The sequence below is a fragment of the Leptosomus discolor genome, chromosome 16 (genome assembly GCF_034619465.1).
Source record: "Leptosomus discolor isolate bLepDis1 chromosome 16, bLepDis1.hap2, whole genome shotgun sequence".
Taxonomy (NCBI): domain Eukaryota; kingdom Metazoa; phylum Chordata; class Aves; order Leptosomiformes; family Leptosomidae; genus Leptosomus; species Leptosomus discolor.
The window spans coordinates 6,002,382-6,028,685 of NC_141406.1; the positions used below are offsets into that span (position 1 = coordinate 6,002,382).

The window sequence follows — 26,304 nt, forward strand, 5'->3', positions numbered from 1 at the left end:
AAACATGCAGATTGGGTTCCCCGGGAGAGGCACCACTCTTCTTTTTCTCATCAGTACCAGTTACTCTTGGGAACATAATCCCGTTGAAAGCCAGTATTCCTTCTCTCCGATATGAAATAACTCCAGGCTGAAGACATGCTACATAGTCATTGCTAATGAAGGAGAGCCTGCCGTTCTCTGTGGATTAGCCCGCTCATGATTTCCTGCAGCTCTGCTATCTTCGCTCATGCTCTTTCAGTGCTGACATATCCCTGTTCGTCCCAATAGAAGAATGTCCAAAATCTAGGCAATGTGCCTGATTACCAAGCAAGAGGTTTGGCTTGAGGTGACAGGTTATGCTTGGATGCTTCTCTAGCATAGTGTCTCCTTTACATCAGGACCTTATACTCCTTTACACCTTTTTTTCTTCAGATGGAGCAATTTTTTTGCCCACCAAAAAAAAAAAAAAGATGAAGACCATGCTTCAGGTCACAGAAGTGTGGTCATAAGCTCCTCAAGAATGTCCTAGCTACCCCTATACCACGCACTTGCTCTCAAGAGTAATTGTAAGAGGGGGAAATACTGCATACTGATTCTGTCTACAGATAGGCAAGGTACTCTTCTTCCGCCGGATTAAAGAGCTAAACACTTCTTTTCATCTGGACTGAAGCTCCTTCTCTGGCAAAGCTCAGCAGCACTGACTTGCAGATAATTTCAACGTGAAAGTTCCGTCTTCTTTTTCTCTCAGTTTCACAAGTATGGTATTGAACCTTCCACACTCACTTCCTTCACTAACTGCAGAGTCCTGGTTTTGGTAAGAAAAATAGCAGATTCTGTGTTTTCAGTTTACACAGATGCTAACTTGCAGGGACTGACATACACTGTGTTCAATTTTTTTCTGCAGAGGATTTAATTCAGCTCACATTTCAGCAGTTGGAGAGAACCACCGAGTTCATCCTGCACCCTGCACTGCAGCTCATTATTTTTAAAATACACATTTGTGCTGTTTCTGGAGCAACGGATTCTGTCTTGCTTAGTGAGGCTTCTGGGCACTACAGTAATAAAAAAGCAAAATACGGAGAGAAGAGCTTGTTATTAAAGTCTAGTAACAGTCATCACTGAGCAGTTACTCTGCTGTAGGGCTGTCTGTCTCTTCTTTCCGCGGTAGTTCAGGCGGTTGAACTCCTCCATGACCTGCAACATGGTCTTTCCTTTGGTCTCTGGCATCACCAGGAAGACAAAGATAGCCATGGACAGGCAGTATGTCAGGAAAATGATGAAACAGAAACTACCAAGACCTTCCTATAGGAAAAGATAGAGACAAAATATGTTCATATAAATTGATCTAGATTTCTTTCTCTTATGATATGGAACTTCTTTGTATTTACTAAAAAACTTGGTAAGGGACTCAGTTGATGTAAATCCTGCTTGCTGCCACCCGGGGAATGGCACCAATGGTAAGATGAACTAATTCTCCTTTCCTGTTTCAAGGAGGAAAGTTATATGCTCAGCAGATATTGAATGTCATTGCTTGACAATTCAGAGAAGTGCTGAGCTTCAGTTATTCTTGTTTCTGCTCCATCCTTCTCAGTCAGTGCTACATTGGGGAAGGTATGTAGTGTTTAGCTCTGTCCCTCCTCGCACAGTCCAAAACTGTAAAGGTTTTCGTTTCCTGCTAGTTACTAGTGCGGAGTGAGGTCTCTGGGACTGCCCATTTTCCACATTAACCCCAAAGGACACACACATGCAGGACAAGGGGGAAAAAGAATTGAGCCCCTCATGACATTCAAATGGCATCTGACAGTGTTGGTGCCTCTGTCACCGTGTCTGTGTTTGCCAGTGCCACACTGTGTGTAGAGTTAGCGGTGTTTCGTGGTTTTGCTATGCTTTCGCTAGATACCTGGGTAAAAAGAAAGAGGCTATCAGAACAGCTGTTAGTTTGTGCTCTGTCTTTTGCATGAAGTGTTGAAAAAGAGAAGTATGCTCTGGCTTCAAGGAGGGTCTAACTTCCTCTCAACTGAAACAAAACACCCGACTTTGCTTACCACAATGAAAGGGAACAAAAGTCCAAGGATGAAGAGTTGGATCCAGCTTGTAGCACCATTAAAAACATATGCAGCTGGTCTGTATGACTGAATAAATATTTCTGTGGGCAAGGGGCATAATACTGCAGCTGAAAAAAATGTTGGAGAAAAAAGGTAGTTTAGAAATTTTACAAGATGCTTCTGTAAGTCACACTTCATATTGCCACATAAGTTAATGGTTTTAACTGACCTGGAAGTGTTTGAGGTGCTGCTTGGCTCTTCAGGAGGAAGGCATGTAGGAATGCAATATGAAATGAAGTTTTACCTCCTACCACAGTGTGGAGGGGAACATCTACCCCTGCGCTGAATCAGGAGTAGGGATTCACGCTAACTGTGGAACAGCTATGCCTGGGACCTCTCCTAAAGGCTGCAGTGAGGAAGGAATGAGTATATGAAACCATTCCAGGAGAAAATACCAACCTGGCCCAATGCCAAAGCTCATGATGAAAATAAAGATGAGTGCAACAGAGCAGTATGGTACCCAGGAAAATGAATCCTATGGTAGGAAATGAAAAGCAAATTAAATCAGAAATTAAAATTTTATTTATCCAGCTCCATTAGAAATGTTAAACATGCATCTGTTTCCTCTACTTCCAGAAACTTCACAAGGAAATGGTCTTGGCAGTGATCATTGTTGTATAAAGCTATTGACTTTAATGGGCACGTATGTGGCTGGGAACACACCTCTGTTAGTATGATGGTTAGCCCCCAGAATACTCCTACTCCCACTAAAAAGTGATTTGGGGGAAGGAAATAGTGATGATATATGCCATACAATAAGACATAAGATGGGACATCGCTCTAATGCGTAAGTGGGATCTTACCTGTTGTGAAAGCGTGACTGTGAGGAGCCCTAAAGCCAGGGCCATAACAGTGTAGCTTTTCCACAGCAGTGCCTTCCTCCCTGCACGCTCAATTAGGAAACCCTGCAACCAGGAGGACATGCTGTCAGCTCCAAAGGACGGACCTTAAAGGCAGGCACTGGTGAGCTGCTCCAGTAGCTGCCTTCACCGGTCAGTCACGGAATCCCTGAAGAGTCAGGGAATGGGATGTGGTACCTCCTCTGAGAGGGTGAGTAAAGGCATCTGGGGGGACTAAGCAGGACCAGGAGGTGTAGGGAGAGGCGGGAAGGTGGGGATCTGCAGGGCTGCAGGGAGCGTTGCCTGGGCAGAGGGGGCCCAAGGTGGCACTCTGCAGGCAAAGGACAGCCCTGGAGGACAGAAAATGGAAATGCTTGCACTGTTAATTGCCGTGAATCCTATAGCCGTGAGTCCTACTGACAAGAGGACACAGGGACTGTCATCTGCCCTTCCGACAGGGGGGAACTGGGGCTCCCAAGGCTGGCTCAGGCTGGGTCGTGATTTTGATGGAAAGTCCTGTCCTCCCATGAATTGAATATAAATGCCCATGTTTGCAGGGTGTGTGAAGATGATTTTGTGTGATCAGTGCAAAGTACTACAGTTGATTTGCTGCAGAAATTTGATTCCTGAAGCTCCATTGACATAGTTCTAAAGATTGAAATGAACCACGCATTACAGCAGGATGAAATTCAGCTGAAGAACCACTTACACACAGAACTGTGGTGAGGATCTCAGTGATCCCAACTCCCAGGGAGACATAGTGGGTTTGAGCAGGGGGGATTCCAGCCTTTATAAAGACATTGTACGCATAAAAGTAAACCTGGAAAGAACAGAAATGTGTGAAGGCTGTAGCCATGTGGGCATGTTTACACTAGCTTCTGTCTTTTTTGACAGAAATTAACTAATTAGGCCTTAACAAAAGAGAAAATCTTCTTGATTTCAGTAACTAATCCTCAATGTTTTCATCAGGTTTATTTGTGCAGAGCAGCTTTTACTAGCAGCTCTATCTTGAACTCAGTAACAAATACAGCCTTTTTCTTCTTTTTTGCTTGCTTTTAGCACTGCCTTTGTCTTGTGTCACAGGTTATAATTCTGACATCTTTCACACGTTTTAATGCCTCATGTACTTTGGATGAGGAGCATACAGAAATGTGGTCAGTACATACTAAGCAAATGATTTAAATGATCTTTTTACTTCATCTTTAAACCTTTGCAATGATTTTGATAGTCACTATTTTTCCAGATATAAGCACTCCTAAAGCATAAGAAATTCTACTGTTCATTGCACAGTTGCTGTTAATGCTCAATTTCTACTGGTCCTTCATGGTATAGTTACTGCTGTGTTAGTGGGGGGTAGAAAAGGGTCTTATGAATCTTGAAGTCTTTCTGAATTTGCAAAATTATTTTGGATTTTGAAGATTTTATGCCTTGTCTATAAGCTTATTTTATACAAGAACTATTCCAATACTCAATACTATCTACTGAAACATAGAGATATTTCCAAAGAAAAGGTGTATGAGAGAGCATATACCAGTAACTGTCACGTATATTACTGGGATGTTGTAATTGTCTATAATCTGAGAAAGTGGAAAGTTAAAGTGTTTAGAAAGAAGCCCAAAGAGGTAAGAGTATAGAAATGCACTGTCAGTGTACATTACAAACCTGACTCAGTTTGTACTGGAATGGCTGAACAATTTTGGGCAGTGCATTCTGGAGTTCAGAGACCCAGAGGAGGTTATGCTGTTCTTCACTTCTTCTGTATTTGATTTTATCCCCTTCCATTCTTTTATCATAACAGGGCAATCCATAGAGATGCCTTTAGATGGCACTTGCTAAAACACAGTTCTCAACTTATCCCAGGTCCCAAACTTCCATGGGAAAAGGTTATAGTAAACAGTAACAACAGATCCCCTCCTTACAGCTACTGTTGCAGTCACCATTTTACTACTTGAAGCAGAGCTAACTTTTTGCCAAGAAACTGTAAGCAATCTAGAAAGCAGAGAAAAGTAGCACACGTACCATATTGGCGCCAATTAACTGCATGCATGAGGAGACAAGGAAGAGAGTGATGAGCTGCCAACGGACAGCTTTATCTCGAAAAAGATCACAAACACTCTTAGCCTTCTCCCCACGGATGGCTTCTTGCTCTGCTATCATGTCATCTATTTCGCCCATATGGTCACCGTCTCCCCAGAGCTGCTTCACAGCTAGAAGGAGAGGAAGAGAGAAAATGACCCCTGACCCAAGCTCACCAGCACAGACGTGAATTCAGAGGATTATGCCCTGCCTTGCAGAGTGTCTTATTTGAGCTTCAGGCTCTTTGTGTGAACTTCCTAGAGACCTGATATTTGAAACCTTAGGCAAAGTACAAGCACCTGTCAAAGCCTGATGGTCACACTGATCAGAGGTATCAGCAATGTTGGCACTTTCCCAGATAAATTCAGGATAGTAAGAAAATATGTTCTTAAGGCTATTCTATAACTATTCTGTGCAACCCAGCGCCATATAGCACAGCTGGTAAATGAATTTAAGGTATTTCTGTGCATAATAGAAGAAACGTGAAGTGGAGCCAGCAGGAATGAAACTTTTCAAAGTATTATTAGATACCTGAAATGCTATCTTAAGCAATAATTTTTAAGAATTACAGCCTTGTCAGAACTTTTCAGTGGAAATAAGTAGAGAAAAAAGCTATAAAGATGATTTTGATCCTGTTTTCTCACCTTGTTAAAATAATTTTCTCGAGATCTGGGTTCAGATTAGACACAGATTCAGTTCATTGCTGTCTATTTTTACCCATAAACCTTACAACCTCATCTTTGGCCAATAGCTGCCAATAGGTGGTTTCAGAGCCAAAAGACCAAGAGTCTTTTTCCCAGCTGCACCTCTCTTCCAGGCCCATGTGGGGCCTTACTGTATTTTCCACTTTTTGCTAAAATGAATGTTTTGTGGCCCATTTTCTTACCTTTGATGCACCCCTCCTTATCCTTTTTGTCAATAAGCAGGTAGCGGGGAGACTCTGGGAAGAAGGGGAGGGTGAGAAGCTGAATGAGGGCGGGAAGTGCATTGGCTGCCATGAGAACAGGCCAGAGAGCCTCTGCTCCGAGAACTTCTCTGAAACAAAGTAAGCAGAGCGAGAGGAACTGAGCAACCATGCTGGCCATGTGAGCACGCACAGACACAGAGTGGTCCCTCAACCCTGCTGCGTGCATCCTGGCAGCTCTCACCCGGGAGTCTCCAGCATTTCTCAGCTCAGAGAAATGACAATCTCAATGGGAGGCAGAAGGGGAGAGCAGAGTTCTGCTGCCAGCAGCACACGAATTACACAGTGTTGCCACCTGTTGCTCAGTGGTGAGTGCAACAAGGCTACTGCACCCTTCTGCAGCAGTAAAAGTAAAAAAAAAGAAAAGGTCAGTTCTTACAAAAGATGGATTTCTTTCAAACCCATTGAAATCTGTTAAAGGTTTTTATTATCTGTATTTTGATCTGTCTTTGCTAGGAAGCAACATCGTTCTTCAGGATGAAATGTTTTGATGATTTCTGTTTGCCATTCACTTAAGTCAGGAATTTGGGCTGAGCTAATTCAGCCTGGCTGCCTAGGATACCCAGAAATTATGTCTAAAAATAGTTGCTGATTTGCCTATCCATAGGCTTGCATTGACGCATGCATATATTTTAATAACGGAATAAATAAATAGGTCTCAGACCCCCTTACCTGAGACCCAGAGCAAATCCTACAAACTTTCCGAGAGCAATGGCAGTAGAAGCTGTTATGGCAATCAGCCCGCGGAGATTCCGTGGGGCACATTCCCCAGCATACATGAGATGGATATTCAGACCTAAACCTGCAGTGACAAAGGACTGTTAGGGCAATTCAAGACCCCATAGGTCTGGTGTTTTGGAGGGGACCATTACAGGCAAAGCATATAGTGCTAGGCTCCGAGATACTTTTTTACCCATGCTGAGCATGTGTCTGCCTGACATGTTCCCAGTACTGTGGGCTTCCACCTTTACTAAATATTTCACTAAACTGGTATGTTCCCCTGGGAAATCGGTTCTTTAGCAGGCTGGCCTTCTCTTACAATGTTTCCTACAGCCACATATACAGGATCGCTGTTGCTCCCTTTAATCTCAGATATTTCAGTGTCTGCTCAGGTTACTAAGTGCCTTATTTTGTGCTTGAAACCAACAAGGTAACAAATGCTATATAGTCTATTTGCTCAGTGAATTAATTAATATTTATCCTCTCAATTTTTTTTCCTGGTTAGTACTGTCTTTATCCAACTGCTCAGGGATCCAAAACACTGCCAGAATGTAACCTTCTGAGGTGTCTGGAAATTAGAATTGCCTGGCTTGAAAACCATTCCCTCGTCTGTAATATGGTAGGCAGTATCGGCCACACCAAGCAGCAATAGAAACAACAGAGGTCAGCTTTCTATTGAGGAGCGTGCTTCAGCTTTTTCACAAGTTGGCGGTACTTTTTATATGGACTGGATGTAAAGATAAAAGAATGAGAAATGCAGATGCCACACATGATTGATTTAATAATGTTTATGTTTTCTTTTTAGTTAAAAATGTATTCAGCAATCAGGCCCTTTGCAGAGTTTAGTCAAAATCTGTGATCCGTATACTCAGTCTGGTAAATCCTTGTGACCCTCAGTTACTGCTGTCCCAACCATTGAATACCATAGGTAGGAATGCTAATTTACCTCCACACACTCCAGAAAATAATCTTCCAGCAATGATCATTTCAAAGGATCCACACAGCCGGCTGAGTCCCATCAGAGTTGCACTCAGCAGAGCAGGGATATTGGCGAACAGCATGGCCTTCTTCCTGGATTTAATTTAAATTAATGTGAGCATAAATATTGTCCATTTGACATTCACAGCCTGACAGAAGTGGCATGAATTGTACCATGGTTAAAGACTCTGTGCTGGCTTCTGTGATCAGCTGCAGTGAAGGGAATGGGAAATGGGAATGGGAAAACCTTGTCATGAACTGGTAAGCTAGTTGAAGCTTTTGATGCCTTTAGTGGAGCCAATACCTACACCGAAGAACAAGCTTTGCCAGCGGCTGTCTGTGAAATTGACATTAAAATGCATGCACTCCTGTGATTTCTCTGGACTGGATTAATTTAGAAATTTATAAGGGAGAGGGGTATGATTTCCTTTGCGATCATTGGTAGATTTTGCCATTCTGTTTCTTCACTGAATTGATCTCTTATCTGAAGCAGCTCTGGGCTGCTCACAGCGCCACTTTACAAGCAGTGTTTCTCCCAAGACATGGTCACTTATTTTTTGCAGTTGTGGATGTAAACAGAAAGACTAATGTAATCATTATTCCTACCTTCCAAATCTAACAGACAAATATCCAGCAGACAAGGACCCCAGAAGCCCACCAATGCTGTAAATGGACACAATAAAGGACCACATCAACGTAATCATCTCTTCACTGGGAGAAGAGCCATATCTCTTCAGCCAGGTCTCACGGATGAAACTTTTGATGTACTTTAAAAGAAAAACAGAAACCAAGGGACTCAGTCAATATGTTTTTTGCATAATTGCACCTCTTTTTAGTTTTCTTGCCTACTTACTGGTCTTTTTGATACATTCCTATCGACACCTTCGTTGAAATCTTAGCCTCAGTGAAATCAAAGGGAATTTTGGTACTAACATCCCTGGGATTAATGTTTTAGCAACAAAGTGCAATGAATAAATCAATTAATAAATATATTAATATTAATTATAAACTGTGAGTCCACTAAGAGAGTGGCAGGTTGGTCTTCTATTTATGTGCTAAACCCTGATTGTTTTGCTGCCTGATATTCCCCGCCATTCCTGCTTGTCTGTCTGTCTGTTTTGTCACCTGCTGCATCCTGTCTGATGCCTTGGGTGAAATGCGGGTCTGACTTCAAGTGGCTTCAGCGAGATCAGTATTTGTCCCTCTGTGTGGCCAATTGTGGGATCTCTCTGACCTAGTGTTCATAACCTCCATGGCACCCTCATTCTTGATGAGGGTTCCCAATGTGTTAATAGTATGTGCTCAATGCCCTTGGCACCATTCAGAATGACAAACACCTCCCCTAATTTTCCTTTTCCAACTGCAGGTATCAGTGCTGACCTCAGCTCTAGAGCTACAGTTCTTCCCTCTCCTATTTCACCTTACAGTCACTTAGACCTAGTGTGTGTGGCCAAGCACACTGTACAAAGGACTCCCTGAGCACTGGAAAGAGGAGAATGTCCTCTGAGCAATCCAACTCAGTAAGGGGAAAATGGCTTACTCAGGGATATCACTCATCCTCCCCTTTTCCAGTTCTGTCACACAAGACAGAAGTTAAACCCCCACAAAACACAAGAGCAATAGCAGCTACTCTTAGAACCAAGAAAGCACAATAAGTCTAGTTTTGAGAGCAGAAGTGAAAAAGTTAGTGATTGCATATAGAGGCAGGAATGCATGAGTGCATTGAAATCCATGCAGGTAGCTCAATTTTTTGAGCTGTCCGTGCTTACCTCAGCAGGAGAATTGATAATGGAAATCTGCAACCCATACTGGAAAGCTCCACCAATGCCCAGGACAAAAGGCAAGAGGAAGAGATTGTAGCTCATTTTCTGGCAGGAAATAAAAACAGCAAACAAAGCTGGTACAGTTATTCAGACATGCCCTCAACTGTCCTGTTTTATCTCCAGGAACTCTAACAGCCTGAGCGATGCCATACACCTGCCTCCTCCAAGACCAAGGAGCCAGTGCAGAGTGCAACAGAAGACCACAGCTACTAAAGCACAGGACAGTGAGAAACTTGAGGAGAGACAAAGCTTGTAGCTGTCTCACAGAATCCAGTTACACACTTCAGTGCTTCTGTCTCCAGCTTTGGCCATCTTAATCTGCACTATCACAGGGTAACTAGTTGCAGGAGCATGGTGCAATGTGCAAGCATTATGTGCACAATTTCCATCTATTTGTTCTTACTTCTTCTCCTCTTTCTCCTCCTTTCCCACTTGCTATCTCACCTAAATGAATATTTTGCTCAGTGGCTTGTCTAAAACTAGATAAACATTTGGGGACCGAAGGGCATTCCTGGTTTCATAGTTTATTCACCCTTTCTTAGAACTATATCTCATAGGAGGCTTAAGAATAGTCCCACAATATAGCACTGCAACACATGCATACCTCATCCCTCCCACTCCCACTGCTCTCTGTTACTGAGTGTCCTAGCAATATTCTGTCCAGCAGTGATGGCATGATACTGTACTGCTATCTCTAGAACAAATCATATTGAAAGGCAATGCAGAACAATGACTGCCAAACATTTACAAGCTTATTTCTAATCAGATTAATGCCATTGCTTGAATGGGCATCAAATTTATCCATGTTGCAACATTGTTGGCTTCAAAGGAGTCAGCTCTGAATAAATTTGATATATTCATGACAATAATCTCCTGTTTGTCAAAGCACTAGGAAGAAATGAGATTCACAGTCTCCACTACTAGACATCCCTACTATCCTTCATGCTACAAAAAATGCCACACAGCAGCACAAAAGTCCCCATCAGCAAGAAAATCAGTAAGTCCTATTCTAAGTGCAAATTTTGGATTGCACCTGCAGCAAATTTCTTAGTCTCATCTCCATTTTGTACCATAACACCCTGCTTGATTTTTCTGTTGCATCTTTTGAGTGGCTTTTCCAGTCTAATAGATTTTAAATTCAAGAAGATTTTTTTAACTTAATATTTTTTTTTATCTTTTCTGGGTGTCCATTCCTATACTTCCTTGAGTGGAAAGAATTATTTTCCATCCTTTGGTGTTTATATCTTTCAGATACTTTGTTATTCATAACTTTTATCGTGGAGGGGGTTTTCAGTCTTCCAATCCTCCTCCATCTATCAAATCATGTAGCTTTTTTTTTGTTGCTCTGTTCTGAACATCTTTAGTTTGTCTTCCCCTGTTAGGTATCAGACATTAAATATAAATGTGCTCTTAAACCCAGCTTTCTCTGCTTTTTAAAAATAATTCCTTGAAAGATACTTGATATCTTTCAGATATGACCTCAGACTACTATTTTAACCACATTTGATTCAGATTTATTTTTCTTTCTGTACTTAGTTTATGCAACAGGTCTTTTAGAAAAGCAGAAAGCAGAAAAAAATGTACTGCAAAAATTCTATTTGCGGGAAAAAAAGATAAACGTATACCAACTTGCATGCAAAGGTAGTCATCTCCGCTTGCAGACTAGGTCTTTCCTGATGCTTTCTTTGGTTACATTGGAAAAAGTCACTCTATATATAGAGAAAGAGAAGCCTGAGGTAATATTTCAACATGTCATTTCATTCTTTCTCAGTGTTTACGCTCCCTTTAGTTTGTTACAGAGTTCTTGCTATTTGGTTTGTCATTGTTGTGTTGGTTACTGATGAAGCTGCAGATAATTTTGGTGAGCTGTGCGTTCACACCAGGTCACTAGGGAAGAAAAGCTCCGGCAGCAGCTGGCAGACAATAAGAGCTGCAGGAGATGAGTAAAGGACAATAAAAAAAGCACTGATGGAAGCCAAAGTCCAGAGACTGGTGCAAACTAGAGTGGACTGGCTTGGACTCTCCAAGTCATAGGTTGGGTAATCAGTTATCACATTTAAAGGAAAAGTTCCTGACTGCTACCTTGAGCCTCAATACAGAAAAGCCTTCTGAAGTCTGACCTGACCAAGCCTGACTAAGCCTATGCATTCAACTCTTGAATTATGGGATCAGTTGACATTTTTAAGAGTAATGGTCATTGCCTGAATGTTCAAGTCTGTGTCCCTATAATATATGGTAGATGCTAAGAAAGTTGAATGTCAGTTTTAAATCCTGACTGTAAAATAAATAATTCTTTACTTTTATCTACAGTCTCCAAGATGGTTCTGCTAAAAGGCTTTTACAAGTTACTCAAACAGCTTAGGGGGAAACTCCTTCTCCTGGTGAGTGGCTGCACTTGGCAGTTCCCTAGGGTAGGATCCTGTGTGTCTTTGGTGTCTGGAAGAATCCTAGCCCCAGCTGGGCTGGAAGTGAGAGGTGGCTTGTGCAGAGGAGCATTGTTTGAGGACAGCAGCAGCAACTATTTTTCTCTGGTGTTGATGGTTATTAATCAATCCAACAGTGCGTAGTGATTTGATTTGTAAACAATAACACAAACTATGAGTCTCTGAGGATCACTTTTCAGGATATATTTTTGCCTAACACTTCACATGATAACAAGATTGACCTGAACAAGTGTCAAATATTTTTTCAGTTGAAGGTGTTTTAATTCAGTAACTATTAACCAACTTGTTAAATGCTTCAATTAAAATGTAACCAATTAGACCAATTAAAATATAACCCCTGTTCGTCTTTGCTTAATCAGTCTAAAGACACCTGATTTCAGGCCATAGTCAGAAAAAATGCTGGAAGTTGGAATTAGTGTTTTCTGACACATGTACTCACAGGACTGGCTCTGAAACTCAGGGAGTCAAGTAAATGTGTATCATTTCTGAACAGGCATGTTTCATACTGTTGGGTGCAGACGGCCTCTGTCCTTCCAGGGCTCTGGAGAAAGGCACAACAATACTGACTTATGGGAGTAGCCACAAAGGTGGCCAAGGTGAGGACCTCTGAACATTGGAGAGCTTCTCCCAGTTTTAACCAATTCTTCTTCGACCTGTACATCCCAGCAGTGTGTGCCAGGCCTCTCCTTCTGCCCAGGCAGTCTCTTCAGCACATCCCTTGCTTCCTACCCTGCATCTTCTCTATTGCCTTGTCTTCTTTGCTTCGATTCTGTCTCCTGTCCTTTCTCTGATCCTCACCAAAGGAATGACAGAGTATTTTGATACTGTCATGATGGTACCAGCACTTTTTGCTTTGACTGTCTGTTTTACTATTTCCATCTGTCCCTCACTGCTCTCTCCAAACTATAGAAATGAAAAGTATCTCTGCGGTTCCCAGCTCCATGAAGTCCTGCTCTTGATTGTCTTGTCTCAAAATCCTGCATATTTCAAAATGTCAGAGATATCTGCTCTTGCCCATGTCTGTACACAAATGAATTCTAAAATAGCTGCAATGACAAATTAACAAAAGTTTAGTTTTATTTTTCCTGTTATAAACCTTAAGCAGTGAACGATAGTTCTTGCACAGACTCCTCTTCTGAGAAACAGATCTGCTGCTCCACTCATGCCCAGCATGACAGTAAGACACTCTGGAAATATTTACAGTCTTGTCATTCAAAAATGCTATATTTTTTAAAAAATGTAGTTAAAAAATACACTGAAAGAAACTTTAACTTCTTATTTTGAAAATGTATATGTTCTTCTTTGCTGCAATCATCAGCAGTGCTGTGACTTTCATACAAACGAAGCCAGAAGAAAAGAGATAGCTTGATTGTGATTTCAGGAAGAAGTGGAAGAAACTTCACCAGTCAACCCAATGCCTGTGAAAGGCAATATTAAATGAGGAGTGTGGCCCTGTTCTGTACCAGGTTAGCTAAAAAGAATCAGTATCACATCTGGGTGTTTTCCAATATGCTCTGTGGAGACAACAAGAACACGCTGCAGAGAATGTTCTGCTGTGATCTCAATCTCCACATCCAAAATAAGCTGCTGCCATAAGAGCTCTTCACCGCACTCTAACCTTAGCAGAGCGCAGGTGTAAACCCCTACAGGATGCACCAGCAGTGTGCGTGAGAGCAGTACAAACTGCACTAGAGAATTACTTGCGCTTTACAGCATAGGACTGGAAGACAACAAACAAGCCATGAAGAAAACCAGTCCAGAATTAATAGTCTGCAAAACAATGCCCAAAAGTCAGTTGTATAATAAGCCGCTTAGCAAGTACTAGAAGCTTTCTTCCTAATCCATCTGTCACATGCTTTTATAGCTGAAAATAATTAACTGCTCGCTATTGCTCAACAAGTAGGGGTCTATTTGAAATCACTTAATAACAGAAACAACAGGAGCACCAAGACAAGGCACTGAGAATTTCATCTGGTGTCCGAAAACAGAACTTAATCGTATTAATTTCTGTGTTAGAGAGCCCAGATTCAGGGGCAAGGAAAGAAATGCTTCTGAGATGGAAGTCATTGTTTGGGTGGAGGAGAAATATAGAAGAAATTCAGAAGAAATTTGCTAAAGCATTGCATGGTGTTGTTTGATGATAAGAGAATAACACATCATTCTGTCACTCTCTAATATGGATTGTAAAATAGGTATGTGTTATTTAGCACTAAAACCTGAAAACAGACTATCAAACTTTTGTTGGGATTTATAGTTCAAGTATATCTTTTCAAAGTGATTCTAAGAACGTAAGAGTGATATATTGACCCTAACACTACTTCTTTCTTTGTGTCCCTGCAAGAGAACATAGCCCCTGCTGAATTTCCCCCAAATACCATCCTCCTTTCTTCTGCTACAACATGGTGGATTTGATCTCTTCAGGGCCTTTATAAAAAACTGCATGGGTCTGAGCTTTGAAGTTCCGCTTCTTGAACTCCTCTGAGATTTCCAGGAAGGACTTTCCCTTTGTCTCAGGAAGGAAAAACCCAACGTAGAGAGCAGTGCAGACGCAGACCACAAGGAATGGGACGTAGCAGAAATGTGCTAGACTTTTCTGAGGAGGAGGAAAAAAAAACAAGCCAGTGTTGGTGATAGTCTGTAGGATGACAAATAGGCCACTAATCCCTGTTTCTGCATGGACTAGCTTTACCTGGGGAGTATTCTGTGCACCCTGGTGAGGGCCTCACATGCCTGAATGCAACAGTTCCCCAGCATAGTTTGGGAGATTTGACATAGCAAGAAGAGTATCTCAAAATGTCTTTTTCTGTCTTTCTCTCTGTATATAATCATATAAAATGGGGACCCACAATAGGAAATACGACAGGATTGGATATTGTGGAGTTCTGCTCCCTTTTGCTTCAAGAATCACCTTAGGGAATGGTGCCAGTGTCTAGCCAAGGGGAATTACATCACATTTGTAGTCCCAGCTATTCTCAGCTGAGTACAGAGGAGGAATATTGGTCGTCCATGCCCCAAATTAATCTTCTTCCAGCCTCACATCAGAAATCACCATATGGAACATGGAGGAAGTTTGGTTTAGCGGAGTTCTGATGACTTTCCTCATAAAGATACTTTTCATGGCAGTGCTATCTTGCTGTGTGTCTGTGGCTTGCAGTATTCTAGGCCCTGTCTTTTCCTGGTCACTATCAGAGCCTCTTTCTTGTACAAAACACTAAAGCAGGTGATTGCTTTGCCCTGGGAACCCACCACAATGAATGGAAAGGCTGTTCCAACCAGAAATAGGTTGAACCAAAGTAGAGAACCACAGATCATGTAAGCAGCTGGCCGGGACATTTGGTCAAAAACCTCTGTGGGCAGAACTCCTGTTACACCAGCTGGAAAAAGAAATGGCATGAAAGTTAATAATACTGTTGACATTACATTAGAAACAAGAGAACACATACTAACAAGCAAACCCAACATGAAGTATATGAGAACAGTAAGTTATTATTCAGTAAATTGTCCTCACTGGTCAACAATGCCAGAAGAAGTGGTAATAGAGATTAACTGCAGTGGGGAAGTTTTAGGTTAACTATTAAGGACTGGCTAATTATTCAAACTCTCTCATGTTAGAATGAACTGACAAGAAGGGCTTTGTAATCCACATTATTCTTACTAGGACCCAAATGTGAGAATGGCTTATAATTAATTCAACCCTATGACACTGTGGGGACTGGGACAAAAAATTACTGCCAGCTCATGTGGCACGCAACACTGGCAGGTTGGTTTGTTTCTCACCTGCCCTCCTTCAAACTCATGTAAGCGAATGGAGCCTCACATCTACTCAGACACTGTGCAAACATCTGCACACACAGAGGCTGTGTACTGTCCCCATAACCACAGAAACTAATGGATTCTGCCAAGAAAATGCATGTCAGTAGGCTAACAAATATGTGTGGAAATTGATTTTCTAGGTATCTGCAAGTAAATAATCAGATGATGTAGCCATCAATCTCTGGTGTTAAAATGAAGCGTTAGAAATGCTGGTCTACAGCCTTGATGGACTGGGCAGCAAATCAAAACCTTGTTGTCCATTTAAGACAAGAATCACCTCCAAGTCCCATCACAAGATGGCTCTAAGGAGAAATGACACAGAGAACAGCACAGACTGTCCCTGCACAACACTGACTTACTGGGGCATGCAAGATACTGTGAAACAGCTGAAAACTGCTGGCAGAAATCACCTCATTCCTCTGAGTGTGCTGTGGCTAAAGAGGGTCTGAGAGTTTCCATAAGCTGCTTGCACACATCTCCAAGCCCCTGCAGCACCCAAAGCTTTCAGTGAAAACACTGCGGGAACTGACCTGGTCCAATTCCAAAGCTCAGGATATAGGCGAAAATGCAGGCCATGCTGAGATAAGGCATCCAGCTAATCTGGGTCTACAGTCACAGAGACCAATGGAAAACCAGTGAGGGCACTTACACTTATTTGCCACCACTAAACACCCCAGTCATAAAAAGGCAAAGCCCAACTCCATTCCACTTAATTATTTAAGTGAAGTTTGTTACCTGATGGCTCAGCGCAACCATGAAGACAGTGGCCCATCCTGCCATGAAGATGTATCCACCCAGGAGCAGTGGCTTCCGACCAGCGTAGTCTATAATCATGTTCTGCACAAATTAACACGGTGAAATAAAGCAAGATAATTAACTTGTGTTTATATTTCCTGCCTGCTCCCTCTTCCTATTTCAATATTCCCTGCCTAGTTTGCTCTACTGTTTTAAGGACATTGTCCTTTGCAAAAAAAAACCAAACGAAAAGTCAAAGGAAAGAGTCTGCTGTCAGGAGTCAGGCAAGGGTGTTCAGGGGAGATAAGAACGTCCCAGCTGCAGCCTAAACTCTGCCACTATCCATATCGACATGAAGCAAGAGAGTTACACTTTTCAGAGATTTCAGACAGTGATGATGATGCAGTGTCTGACAAAATACTTCTGCAGTGACCTATCTAGACATAAGTGCTGAGAGACTGCCTGCCTGCTGTGCATAAAGGGCTTTCCTTGGCCTGAGATCATGTAAATCCAAAATTTGTAATTAACAGCCTCCTCACTGTCAACAGAGTCTACATGTCAGCAGAGTGCATTAAAAGTCTCACACAAGTGACAGACGTGATCAGTTCACAGCTCCCTGTGCCGATGACAACATACGGGATTTTGTCCTGAGGAATTCCAGCCTCTTGGAACACGTAAACTGCATAAAAATACATCTGGGGAGAGAAGAGAAGAGAAAGCAGTAAGGGAAAACATCTGAAAATACATCCCATTATTTTTCCCGAAGGACCACGCAAAGAATGACTAATGCGCTGTTTTGACAGCATCCCTCTGAATCTTGCCATAATGCACAGGCATACTTTGGGAACCAAGTACCTGAGGTCTGAAGATCTCCACAGGCAGAGCAGACCACTATTCAATCCCCTGCAGCAGGAATGTTAAAGCCAAGAGCTTACACCCATGTCCTGCGACAGAGCACTGCCACTGATTGCTGTGGCTGCCAGGCTGCTTACCGAATCATTCCCGCAGAGCTGCATGGCACTGCTCAGCACAACGATACTCATCACTTGCCACCTCAAAGCTGGATTTCGGAAGAGGTCGCAAGGGTTCTTCGCTCTCTGACCTTTAACAGCAGCCTGTTCAGCCAGCATCTCTTCCAGCTCTGCACTCAGGTCACTGTTGCCTCTGAGCTTCTGCAGTGCTGCAAGGACAAGGGAACCTCTTATCCCCTGAACGTTACCTTCAGTTTGCCTGCTCTTCAGGGTGAAGGATTGAGCAGCAAGTGATAGCTGAAGAAAGCTGTGGGACAGAGTCTGTGATCACGTTGCCTCCGCAGAGATGGCCAGTTGTGATGCAACCACTTGAAGGATTTGGTGGAAAGGGAGTGCAAATCCCTCACCATTGTTTGACAAGAGAATATTTCTAACCAGTGCCACTTCAGCAGCCATGCTTCTGGCTCAGATCTCAAGTGACTTCCCTGGGAAATGCAGGCAATTAAGATGTTCTCGGTATACAGCACATATTTCCCGGAAATTAATTCCAGCAGCTCTGTATATGGGTATTTGTATGCTACAAATCTGAGGAAATCCCTTCATATGAATTGGCCACAGATTTGGTCATGAGCTCTTCCACCAGCATTTATTTCACTTCATAGTTACAAAACGTATTCGCCATTGTGAACACAAGTCCCACCTTTTGACACTACCATTGTCACAAAAAAGTCTTTTGTAGGATGATGCCTTTCAATTACCTCAATAGATCAAAAATATTTAAGATTATAGACTGTTCTGTAGTTTGGAAGGAGGAAGTGATCATATTTGGAACTTGATATGACACTTCCTACATGTAAAAGTTGTGGCACCGTTCTCCAAACGGTAGGGCCCAAGTCTGTGCAAAAAAAGCATACATTCATCTGCATTTAGAATGACAGTGGTTGTTCATACAAATACATACCCAAGCACCACCTGGGCACTGTTTAAGCATGCAGCAGCTAATGCAATTCCAAACATTGATGGCACAATGTATTTTGTACAGACCAAATATGGTCCTTTGTTTTAGAAAAACATTGTCCATGGGACTACTGGCATAGCCATGGTACTGGGCTTAAAGCTTTTATGCTCATTTAAGGAGTCTTGCAGAGTCACCAAACAGAATATTTGTGTTGGAAAGAAGTCTACATTTCAATCTGCTTTGGACTGAACATGCTGGACTCTATGTTAAGAATATGCACTCAACCTTCTCACCTGCCCAGTCAGTAGATCTCACATGCTCAGTGGGAGGCTAACAGTCACCCTAAACTCACCAGAGATGCAGGATTCTTCATCTCCACGATCAATCAAGAGGTATCTGGGACTTTCAGGGAACCAAGGCAGAGTTGTGAGCTGGATCAGAGCAGGCACCACGTTGCTAGCTAAAAGGAATGGCCAGCTCTCCTCCCCTCCTAGTAGCTCTCTAGAGAAAAAAAATTTGCACAGTACATTTTACAGCCTGGCAAGAGCCCAACATCATCTGCTGCATGTGGGCACTGGAAAAGAAAGAGAAAGAGGGGTAGTAAAGGGAAAAAAAAAAAAAAAGATAAGAAAGATTTAATAAGTATAAACTGGGCTTCTTGCTCTACATTACCTGAGTCCAACAACCTGCCCCAGCACCAACCCCAGGGCTGTAAATGATGCAGAAGTCAAGGCCACAGCTCCTCTGAGCTTCTTGGGGGCACTTTCCGCCAGATACATGGGCTGAATGTTCATGCTTACACCTGGGCAAGGTAGACAAATGCCGACCTCAGCTTGTAGCCAGAGGAGATGAGGACAAATGCAGTCAGTCACCTCTTGAGGTTGCCAGCTGGACTCTTCTGTTGCAGGCCATGCGATGACTGACTTATTATTTATCCAAACCTTCAATTTCACTCTTATTCATTGTATAAGCTGCTAAACACGTATTTCCATACTTGTAAGTAGTAGTGGACAATGAAACTGAAACCTGCCAGGGCCTCAGTCCTATGGTCTTTTCAGCACCAAATTCAAGGTTGTAAGTGATGCTCTAGTCTCCTGTTTTGCGGGGGGGGGAGATCATATTTTAAGTCACTTGTATAATCATTATTTCCTTGGATGAACTTCTATAAAAGCTTTAATGTTGGTGCTTGTGCTGGTGAGTGACTGATAACATTCTTACAAGCAGATAGGGATAATTTTTCAACTCAGTTTCTCCTGGGGCTCCCCTCCCTGTGTGCAGAATCCACACAGATACTCACATGTGTATTACACAAAAAACCCTGCCTGTGTATGCTTTAAAAATAAAGTCCTTAGAAGCAATATATAAAATCTGTATATACAACTTCCTCATTCATGTACACGTGTGAGGTCAGACTAGAGGATTAAAAGCTTTAATGTCTTGGACCATTCCTATTTAAATATCTTTCTAATTGAAAGTTGTCATCATGTTTGTCCTGTTACATTTCTCACATTGCCGTACCTGCATTCACGCCAGTAAAAAATCTGCTGAGCATAATCATTTCAAAGGATTTCGCCGTGCGGCTGAATCCTGACAAGACTGCAGCTATGATCACAAAGACATTGTTCAGCAACAGGGACATCTTCCTTCAGAGAGAAAAGACACAGCTGTGAGCCTGTGTGTCAGGTTTCGTTATCAGATAAAACATTTTACATGGCAGATCCAACCTGCCATGCCTGGAAGCTCAAGGTGGGCTGCTCAGCTCCACCACAGAACATCCTGGTTACCCAGAGCCCTACATGAGGTGTCTGTGTGCAGATCAGCAGTTTTGGTCTCTTCTTGTAGAATTGACATTGACAGGTAATCTGCATGGCTGATACAATTAGGGTCATCTCCAACTACCAGCATGACCACAGGGTGTCCCTGCAGTGCTGGCTTTAGATACACTGAAGGCAGCATGAGGTCCTCACCCAGAATATGGCTCTTGCACTCACAGTATCCCATTGAATGGTGAGGAGTATTCCTTCAGTAAGTCATGTGTGTTTAGGTCTGAAAATGCTCATTTGTTGAAACAGGCATTTTTCATGTAATAGTACAATCTTTATGAAACTTTTGACAGAAAGTTTTCATGTGTCCCAGGAGGAATTTCTGTCCAAAACCAGGAAAAAAAGAAGACGGCGCTCTATTGACCCCTAATAGCCAGTAATTCTGTCTAGTCCCAACTCACTGCCCTACCTCTTCAGAAGTCAGTCTTTTTTTATTCATGACGGGATACGATTTTATTCCAAAGCAGTACAAGATGAAATATCTCAACTTTTCATTGGATAAGGAAATCATATCTTTTCCAGTTCTTCACAACCATGAAACAAGTGAGCCATGGGAGACAGTCCTCCAACCCCACCCCAAACCACAATGGTGCCTGCTTCATTGTATAAGAGGATTGCACCAAAGTGATACCACATAGGGAAAAATTTTAGGGTCAAGAGAGGGAGGCAAAATCCAACTTCCTATTAGTTTATGTTTTCTATTAGTTAGTCAAAAAACCACGAACTGTTTTTCTCTGAAGAAAACTGGGGATAGAGCTGTGTATGAAAGATAGGTGAGGAGAGACAGGTATTTTTCAGAGACTCAAGCACAGGGAAAAAAAAGCAACTGTGAAGATTTAACAATACCTCCCGAAATATTTCAGTTGAAAAGGTAGATACACAGCCTGTAAGACACGAGAACCTGGAATGCAACAACTGCCCTTTGCAAGCACCCTTTTTTTCCCCAGTCATTCCCACAGTTCATTTTGAAGAAAAATCCTTGGTCTATTCTGTCATGATTTCCTATTTAAAAAGATTGCAGAAAGCTGGGCACAAAAATTATGGTGATTATGTAGGTGGTTATTGTGATATGGAGTTGAGCTGAAATCCTTGTAGCACTTCGGCTGGGTCAGAATATGATGAGAAGGTAATGTGGGGAAAAGAACTGTTCCCCATTGGTGTTTGAGACATGAAATACTGCTGTATCAGGTAATTTCTTCCTGCCAACTCATAATGTTAATGGCAGACTGATCTGTGATAGAAAACATGTTTTCATGGGTTTTAACTACAGTGGATATTGTGCTGTAGGGCTTACTATAGGGCTTATAATTCCTTTTGGACTAATGGAAACTGCAAAGCTTAAATTAAAATCCAGCACCCTCTTACCTTCCCAACATGATGGCCATGGGACCAGCAACAACAGCCCCAGCGAGTCCTCCCAGAGGGTACACAGAGACAGTGAAAGACCACAGCAGCAGTATCACGTTGCTCTCAAGGGGAACACCTGTGCGCTCCAGCCAGGTTTCATTCATGAACGCCTGGATGTACTGAGAAGGAAGCACAGTGCTGCATAACCATGACATAGAGATGAAGGACACTGAGAAATGTAGAGGCTTCCTTATTAATATATCTGTTTATTCTGTGCTCATGGCTCCAAACCTTTGGTTGAAAATGGCCTCCAGTTCTTAGATGTGTTTTTAACAGAGGGTTAAGAGTGCAAAACTGTAGTTGTCGAAAAGTTGACTTGGTTTGTATCTGTATGTAGCTATCTTGGATAATTTGAAAATGTGTTTCATGGGTCCAACTTTGAATTTAAGGGCAAAACTCAATTTCAAAGGACGCAGGTTGGAAAATTTCAGAATTAGATTTGCTAAAGCAGTTGAAACAAGGGGTTTTTTTTGAATAAATTTTTGTGACACTAGTTCCTGCTCAAAGGGGGCTCTTGACAACAAAGTCCTGTACCTCAGATGTGAATTATACAGAGGGAATGAAACATCCTTCTCATCTCACCCTGAGTATTAGCAGATTGCATATTTTCAGTGGCAGACCACTGTCCACAGCCAGACTGAAGACACTAAGGAGGTGTCTGTCTCAGGAAGAGGTTCTCAGACTAGCAGCACTTACTGAAGTTGGAGCATTGATGATGGAGATGTTGTATCCATATTGGAAAGTGCCTCCAATCCCAGCAGCACATATTGTCAGGATCAGGATCTTGCTCTGAAGCTGAAGGAGATGGATAGAAAATGTATGGCTTCCTTGCACAGAATAAAATGGCTCAACAGACATTTGGTCCATTCACACTTTGAGTGGTGTGAAGTGAAGATTAGAATAGGCTATGAACGTTGTCGTAAAATGGGAGGGGCCAAGACAGAAAAAAAAACCCAGATTTTTAAGCTGTCTCCCTCTACTGCAGAATAGAGTCAGAGTCTACTGCAGAATAATTCATTGCCATTCACAAAGAATTTGGGACTGCTTTGGGGCAAAGGGCTGCAAGTGTCTTTGGTTTAATCTTTAACACATATGCTGACAAGAAGTCAGTGCAAAAAACAGTAAATACTGGTAGAGACTGGTGTTATAGCTTCAATTAATTCAATTCATTACAAAAAACTGTACTCACATGATGAATTATTCAAGAAGCATTGACAAACTTCAGTGACTTCTGCTTCATTTCTAGCTAAGCTCTATTGGACAGAGCTGCTCTGTATGGGGGATTTTCTCAAGGCCATTTATATCCAGTGCATTTCTGATTCATTGGCATGCTATTTCTTCTACTTTTTCATGGTAATGACACATATTTTAGTTTAAAATAGAGTGCCTTTCCTATGCTGCTTCACACGTACAGAGCAGACAGTGTCACTGTTGAACTTTCTCATTACATTGTTCCTACGTGTTCTTGTGTTCAGCAGTCTATAACTGCGTATTCAGCCAGAATATGTTCTACATCTTCAGTATTATGATGTAGGTGAAATATGTGGCAGACAGTGGGTCCCATGATGTGTTCTGGTCTCCTTGAGGTCATTTCTTCATCAGCATTGCCCATTGCTTATATGGCTGTCTAACACCACTGCGATGCCTTCAGAAGCACGGGCAGATGAATGGGGCTGCTTCATGCAGCATCATGGCATCACGAGTTGGTATAAAAGTGTGGTCTCTTGACTTTTTGAAGGCTGTAGAACAAGCTGTCCTGGCTGACACAGTATGGCAACTGAGAGCTCACTGGCAGGCTTCTGAGCAAAAAACACGCATCTTTTTGGCCCTTGCAGTAGGATGCCCTGAATGCTATAGTATAAATGGGTGTCCTGCATCAGAACAATGCTAGGGCTAACTGTGGAGAGTCAGGAACACTGTGGAGAGCCAGGAACTTTATGAACAGTTTTGTTGATCTTTCTTCCTATGTCATGTTTGTAAGCCTCAGGTCATTCTTGCCGCTATTGCCTGGACACTTTCCTGCGTGACTCTGCCTTCAAATTGACCTACGGCTTCTGTAGAGGAGCGCAGCTGAGTGTCAGCATACACGTCTCCATGTTCATCTCACCATCAATGAACATCCCTTCCCCATTGCAGCCACCCCACCCCATTTCTTGGTCTCCCTCTGTGTCATCCCCCCCTCCCTTGTCAGTTCACACATATTTTGTGCCCGTGCCTTTGGTTTCCCCATCTGTGTGTGAGATCCTGTGACTAGCTATCTGTGCCCTGATGGTGTGCTTGGACCGGGAGCACTGTCCCACGGCTCAAGACCACTCTGAGCTTGCTAGGGGCCCCTGGCCTTCAGCCTGACACCTCCTGCACAATGTTCGGGGTGGCCCAGGGCCAGGATGGCATTTGTCAGCCCCCTGCTTGCAAACCCCTCCCAGTGGGACAGCTCTGTGGGTGACATGAAGAGCCCTTGCTCAGGCTTGGCTGTCTGCCAGTTAGCACAGGGCACTTCAGGTGAGATTGTGTTTTGCTACATGAATATGACCCCATTGACCCAGAGAAGTACTTGGATAACCCAAAGCTGGGGAGCTCTTTCTGCTCTACCTGTTCATTTTCTTCTTACAGTGCCATCTACCAAAGAAAAGGAAAGATTTGCCTAGTCTTGCAGTAGCTCTAAAATCACAAATTCAAATAATCTTAGATTTTCCCTTTCCTCAAAGCCTTTTCCTGTAAATAGCTTTCCATACCAGCCTGAGACAAGGCATTATCCCAGGACAGAAATGAATCCAGACTGTTCCAGTCCTGTAGCAAGAAGAGGCCGAGCTCCCTCCTGTCCCAGTTAGAAGTGGGTACATTGCACTTGCACTTCCCTTGGCTACACCTCTTCCCTGTCTTGTTACTGAGACCTGAGCTAAGGATTGTGCATGTGATATCTTCTGCTTTTCCCAGTTATTCTAGTTCTCCAAGTGGGAGAGATTTCCTGTCCCTACAACAACACATTTCTTTTTTAATCACAGTGCCTAGAAATATAACACTCCTCCTGCTCATTCCCCTGCTTTCATTATAGAGTATATTCCGTATCAGGTCCTCTATCACAGAGCTTTTTTGTGGCCACGAGCTAAAGGAAAATGGTTTGCTACTCCCTTCAGGAGCCACCACATAGTTCTGTGCTCAGACCTGAGCTGTATTTACAGGGTGACCTTCCCAAACCTTCCTTAATACCTGGCTTCTGCACTATTGTCCCTCCCACAGCTGCCAGGAGAGCCATTAGTCTGCCAGCTTTATCCCAAGGACTGGGATGAGTTGGACAAATCATTCTACAAGAACCTCATAGTACTTACACAGCCTTATAAGAATTCAAATTAAAAAAAAATCTGTCCACAATAATAGTAAAATAGATGTTTTTTACCAGTCTCTGCAGCTTGTTCATCCTCTTTGGTAGGTTTTCCTCTGTCTGCCAAAGCCTCTGGTACTCTCAGCAGTGCTCTAAAGGATTATTTAAATCTCCAGCATAGGAATGTGTGTTTAGTCACCCATTACATTAGGATAAGACACTTGACTTGGCAGGTGTTTTGCCAGCTGATTTACATTCTCAAAATGGGGCTGCACGTTCATTAACAAGACAGTTCAATTAATTCTGTTGAAAGTACAGGACATTTTGGAGAAATGATTCTGTAAGATTCAGAGCTAAGTCCTCTTGAAGACCAGTATGGTTTACAGCATAAATTCCCTCTCAAAGCGTCTAGCAGAGTTGCCCAGCAGCGCTCGTCTGATTAAGTGTGATCAAAGCAGAAGTAAACTACAGCTTTTTTTCTGACTGAATATTTGTCCTGGAACCCAGTCTAGGATCTGAAAGACAAACCAGACTATTTCCCTTGGTCCTGTCAGTGACAGGAATGAACAAACCCCAAACCTTTCAAATCCCTCGTTATGCCAAGCCCTCACTGTCTATGTCCTGGTGACATACAGATGATCCAGCTGTTGCTGACCAGGGACTGCACTGATGCACAGCAGGCAGCAGTCCTGTTCCCTTGCCACAGCCTGCATAGAGCAAACAGGAACACTTACAGCACTCAATTTTGTCACTGAACAGTAATCTCTGGCTTTCATTTCACAGGAGGCAGAGGGCTTTGCTTTTACATATGCTGTAAATCTGACATTTTTTCTTCTAAAGAGCATAATACATATTGCATTATGTATTATATTAAAGCGCCTATTACATAATATACGATATATCTACATAGCATTGCAGGTAAACCTAGTGCTGAGGTGAGCAGGGTGACCAGGCTGCTAGGGGAAGAAGAAGTATCTGATCAAAATGTTCTTAGCTCGTTTTGAGTTGTCACATCCTCTTGAACAGCATTATTGCTGTTCTTTAAGCCTTGTTCTCTCTACAGCCTCAGAGGGTGGAGAGAAGAGCCCTTCTGAGGGCTGACTATACCAAGGACTATAACTGGTTTTGTGCTTGGGAGATACTGATCAAGGAATCAACTGAGCTTCACCATAGTTGTTCACAGAGACATGGTGGAGGAGCCTTCGTATGATGGATTTATGTCACACCCTGGAAACTTAGTTCTTTTTTAATATTTTGGTTAAAAAATAAGTAAGTCTATGCAGTAGAAGCCCCTCCTCTACCCCTGAGAGGCTCCAGCTAAATTCTAATGAGCTGAAAAGGTTTCAT

At 42.6% G+C, this 26,304-nt stretch overlaps 2 protein-coding genes across 2 annotated transcripts; both read right to left on the minus strand.

The window, feature by feature from the left end:
- Positions 1-1,074: 1,074 nt before the first annotated feature.
- LOC104344344 (solute carrier family 2, facilitated glucose transporter member 11) lies at positions 1,075-9,526 on the minus strand. The gene is made up of 11 exons (XM_009948457.2): positions 9,431-9,526; positions 8,268-8,428; positions 7,630-7,754; positions 6,636-6,765; positions 5,886-6,034; positions 4,943-5,130; positions 3,633-3,743; positions 2,888-2,989; positions 2,484-2,559; positions 2,025-2,152; positions 1,075-1,281 (listed from the first exon to the last, which is right to left on the minus strand). The coding sequence occupies exons 1-11, from the start codon at positions 9,524-9,526 to the stop codon at positions 1,075-1,077; spliced, it is 1,473 nt and encodes a 490-aa protein (XP_009946759.2).
- Positions 9,527-14,320: 4,794 nt separating this feature from the next.
- LOC104344345 (solute carrier family 2, facilitated glucose transporter member 11) lies at positions 14,321-25,053 on the minus strand. The gene is made up of 12 exons (XM_009948459.2): positions 25,033-25,053; positions 22,332-22,430; positions 21,594-21,754; positions 19,924-20,048; positions 19,078-19,207; positions 18,758-18,906; positions 17,469-17,656; positions 17,061-17,171; positions 16,477-16,578; positions 16,272-16,347; positions 15,175-15,302; positions 14,321-14,521 (listed from the first exon to the last, which is right to left on the minus strand). The coding sequence occupies exons 1-12, from the start codon at positions 25,051-25,053 to the stop codon at positions 14,321-14,323; spliced, it is 1,491 nt and encodes a 496-aa protein (XP_009946761.1).
- Between the last annotated feature and the right edge of the window lie 1,251 nt (positions 25,054-26,304).

What these genes read in the sequence shown, in the direction of transcription:
- LOC104344345 (XM_009948459.2), bottom strand. Translation starts at nt 25,053, where the DNA reads ATGAACAAGCTGCAGAGACTG. An exon ending in TGAACAAGCTGCAGAGACTG is followed by an intron (nt 22,431 to 25,032) that starts GTAAAAAACATC and finishes CATCTCCTTCAG; the next exon opens with CTTCAGAGCAAGATCCTGAT. An exon ending in CAGCCTTTCCATTCATTGTG is followed by an intron (nt 14,522 to 15,174) that starts GTGGGTTCCCAG and finishes CCTCCTCCTCAG; the next exon opens with AAAAGTCTAGCACATTTCTG.
- LOC104344344 (XM_009948457.2), bottom strand. Translation starts at nt 9,526, where the DNA reads ATGAGCTACAATCTCTTCCTCTTGCCTTTTGTCCTGGGCATTGGTGGA. An exon ending in ATTTTCTGGAGTGTGTGGAG is followed by an intron (nt 6,766 to 7,629) that starts GTAAATTAGCAT and finishes TTGTCACTGCAG; the next exon opens with GTTTAGGTCTGAATATCCAT. An exon ending in TAAGGAGGGGTGCATCAAAG is followed by an intron (nt 5,131 to 5,885) that starts GTAAGAAAATGG and finishes CTCTCCTTCTAG; the next exon opens with CTGTGAAGCAGCTCTGGGGA.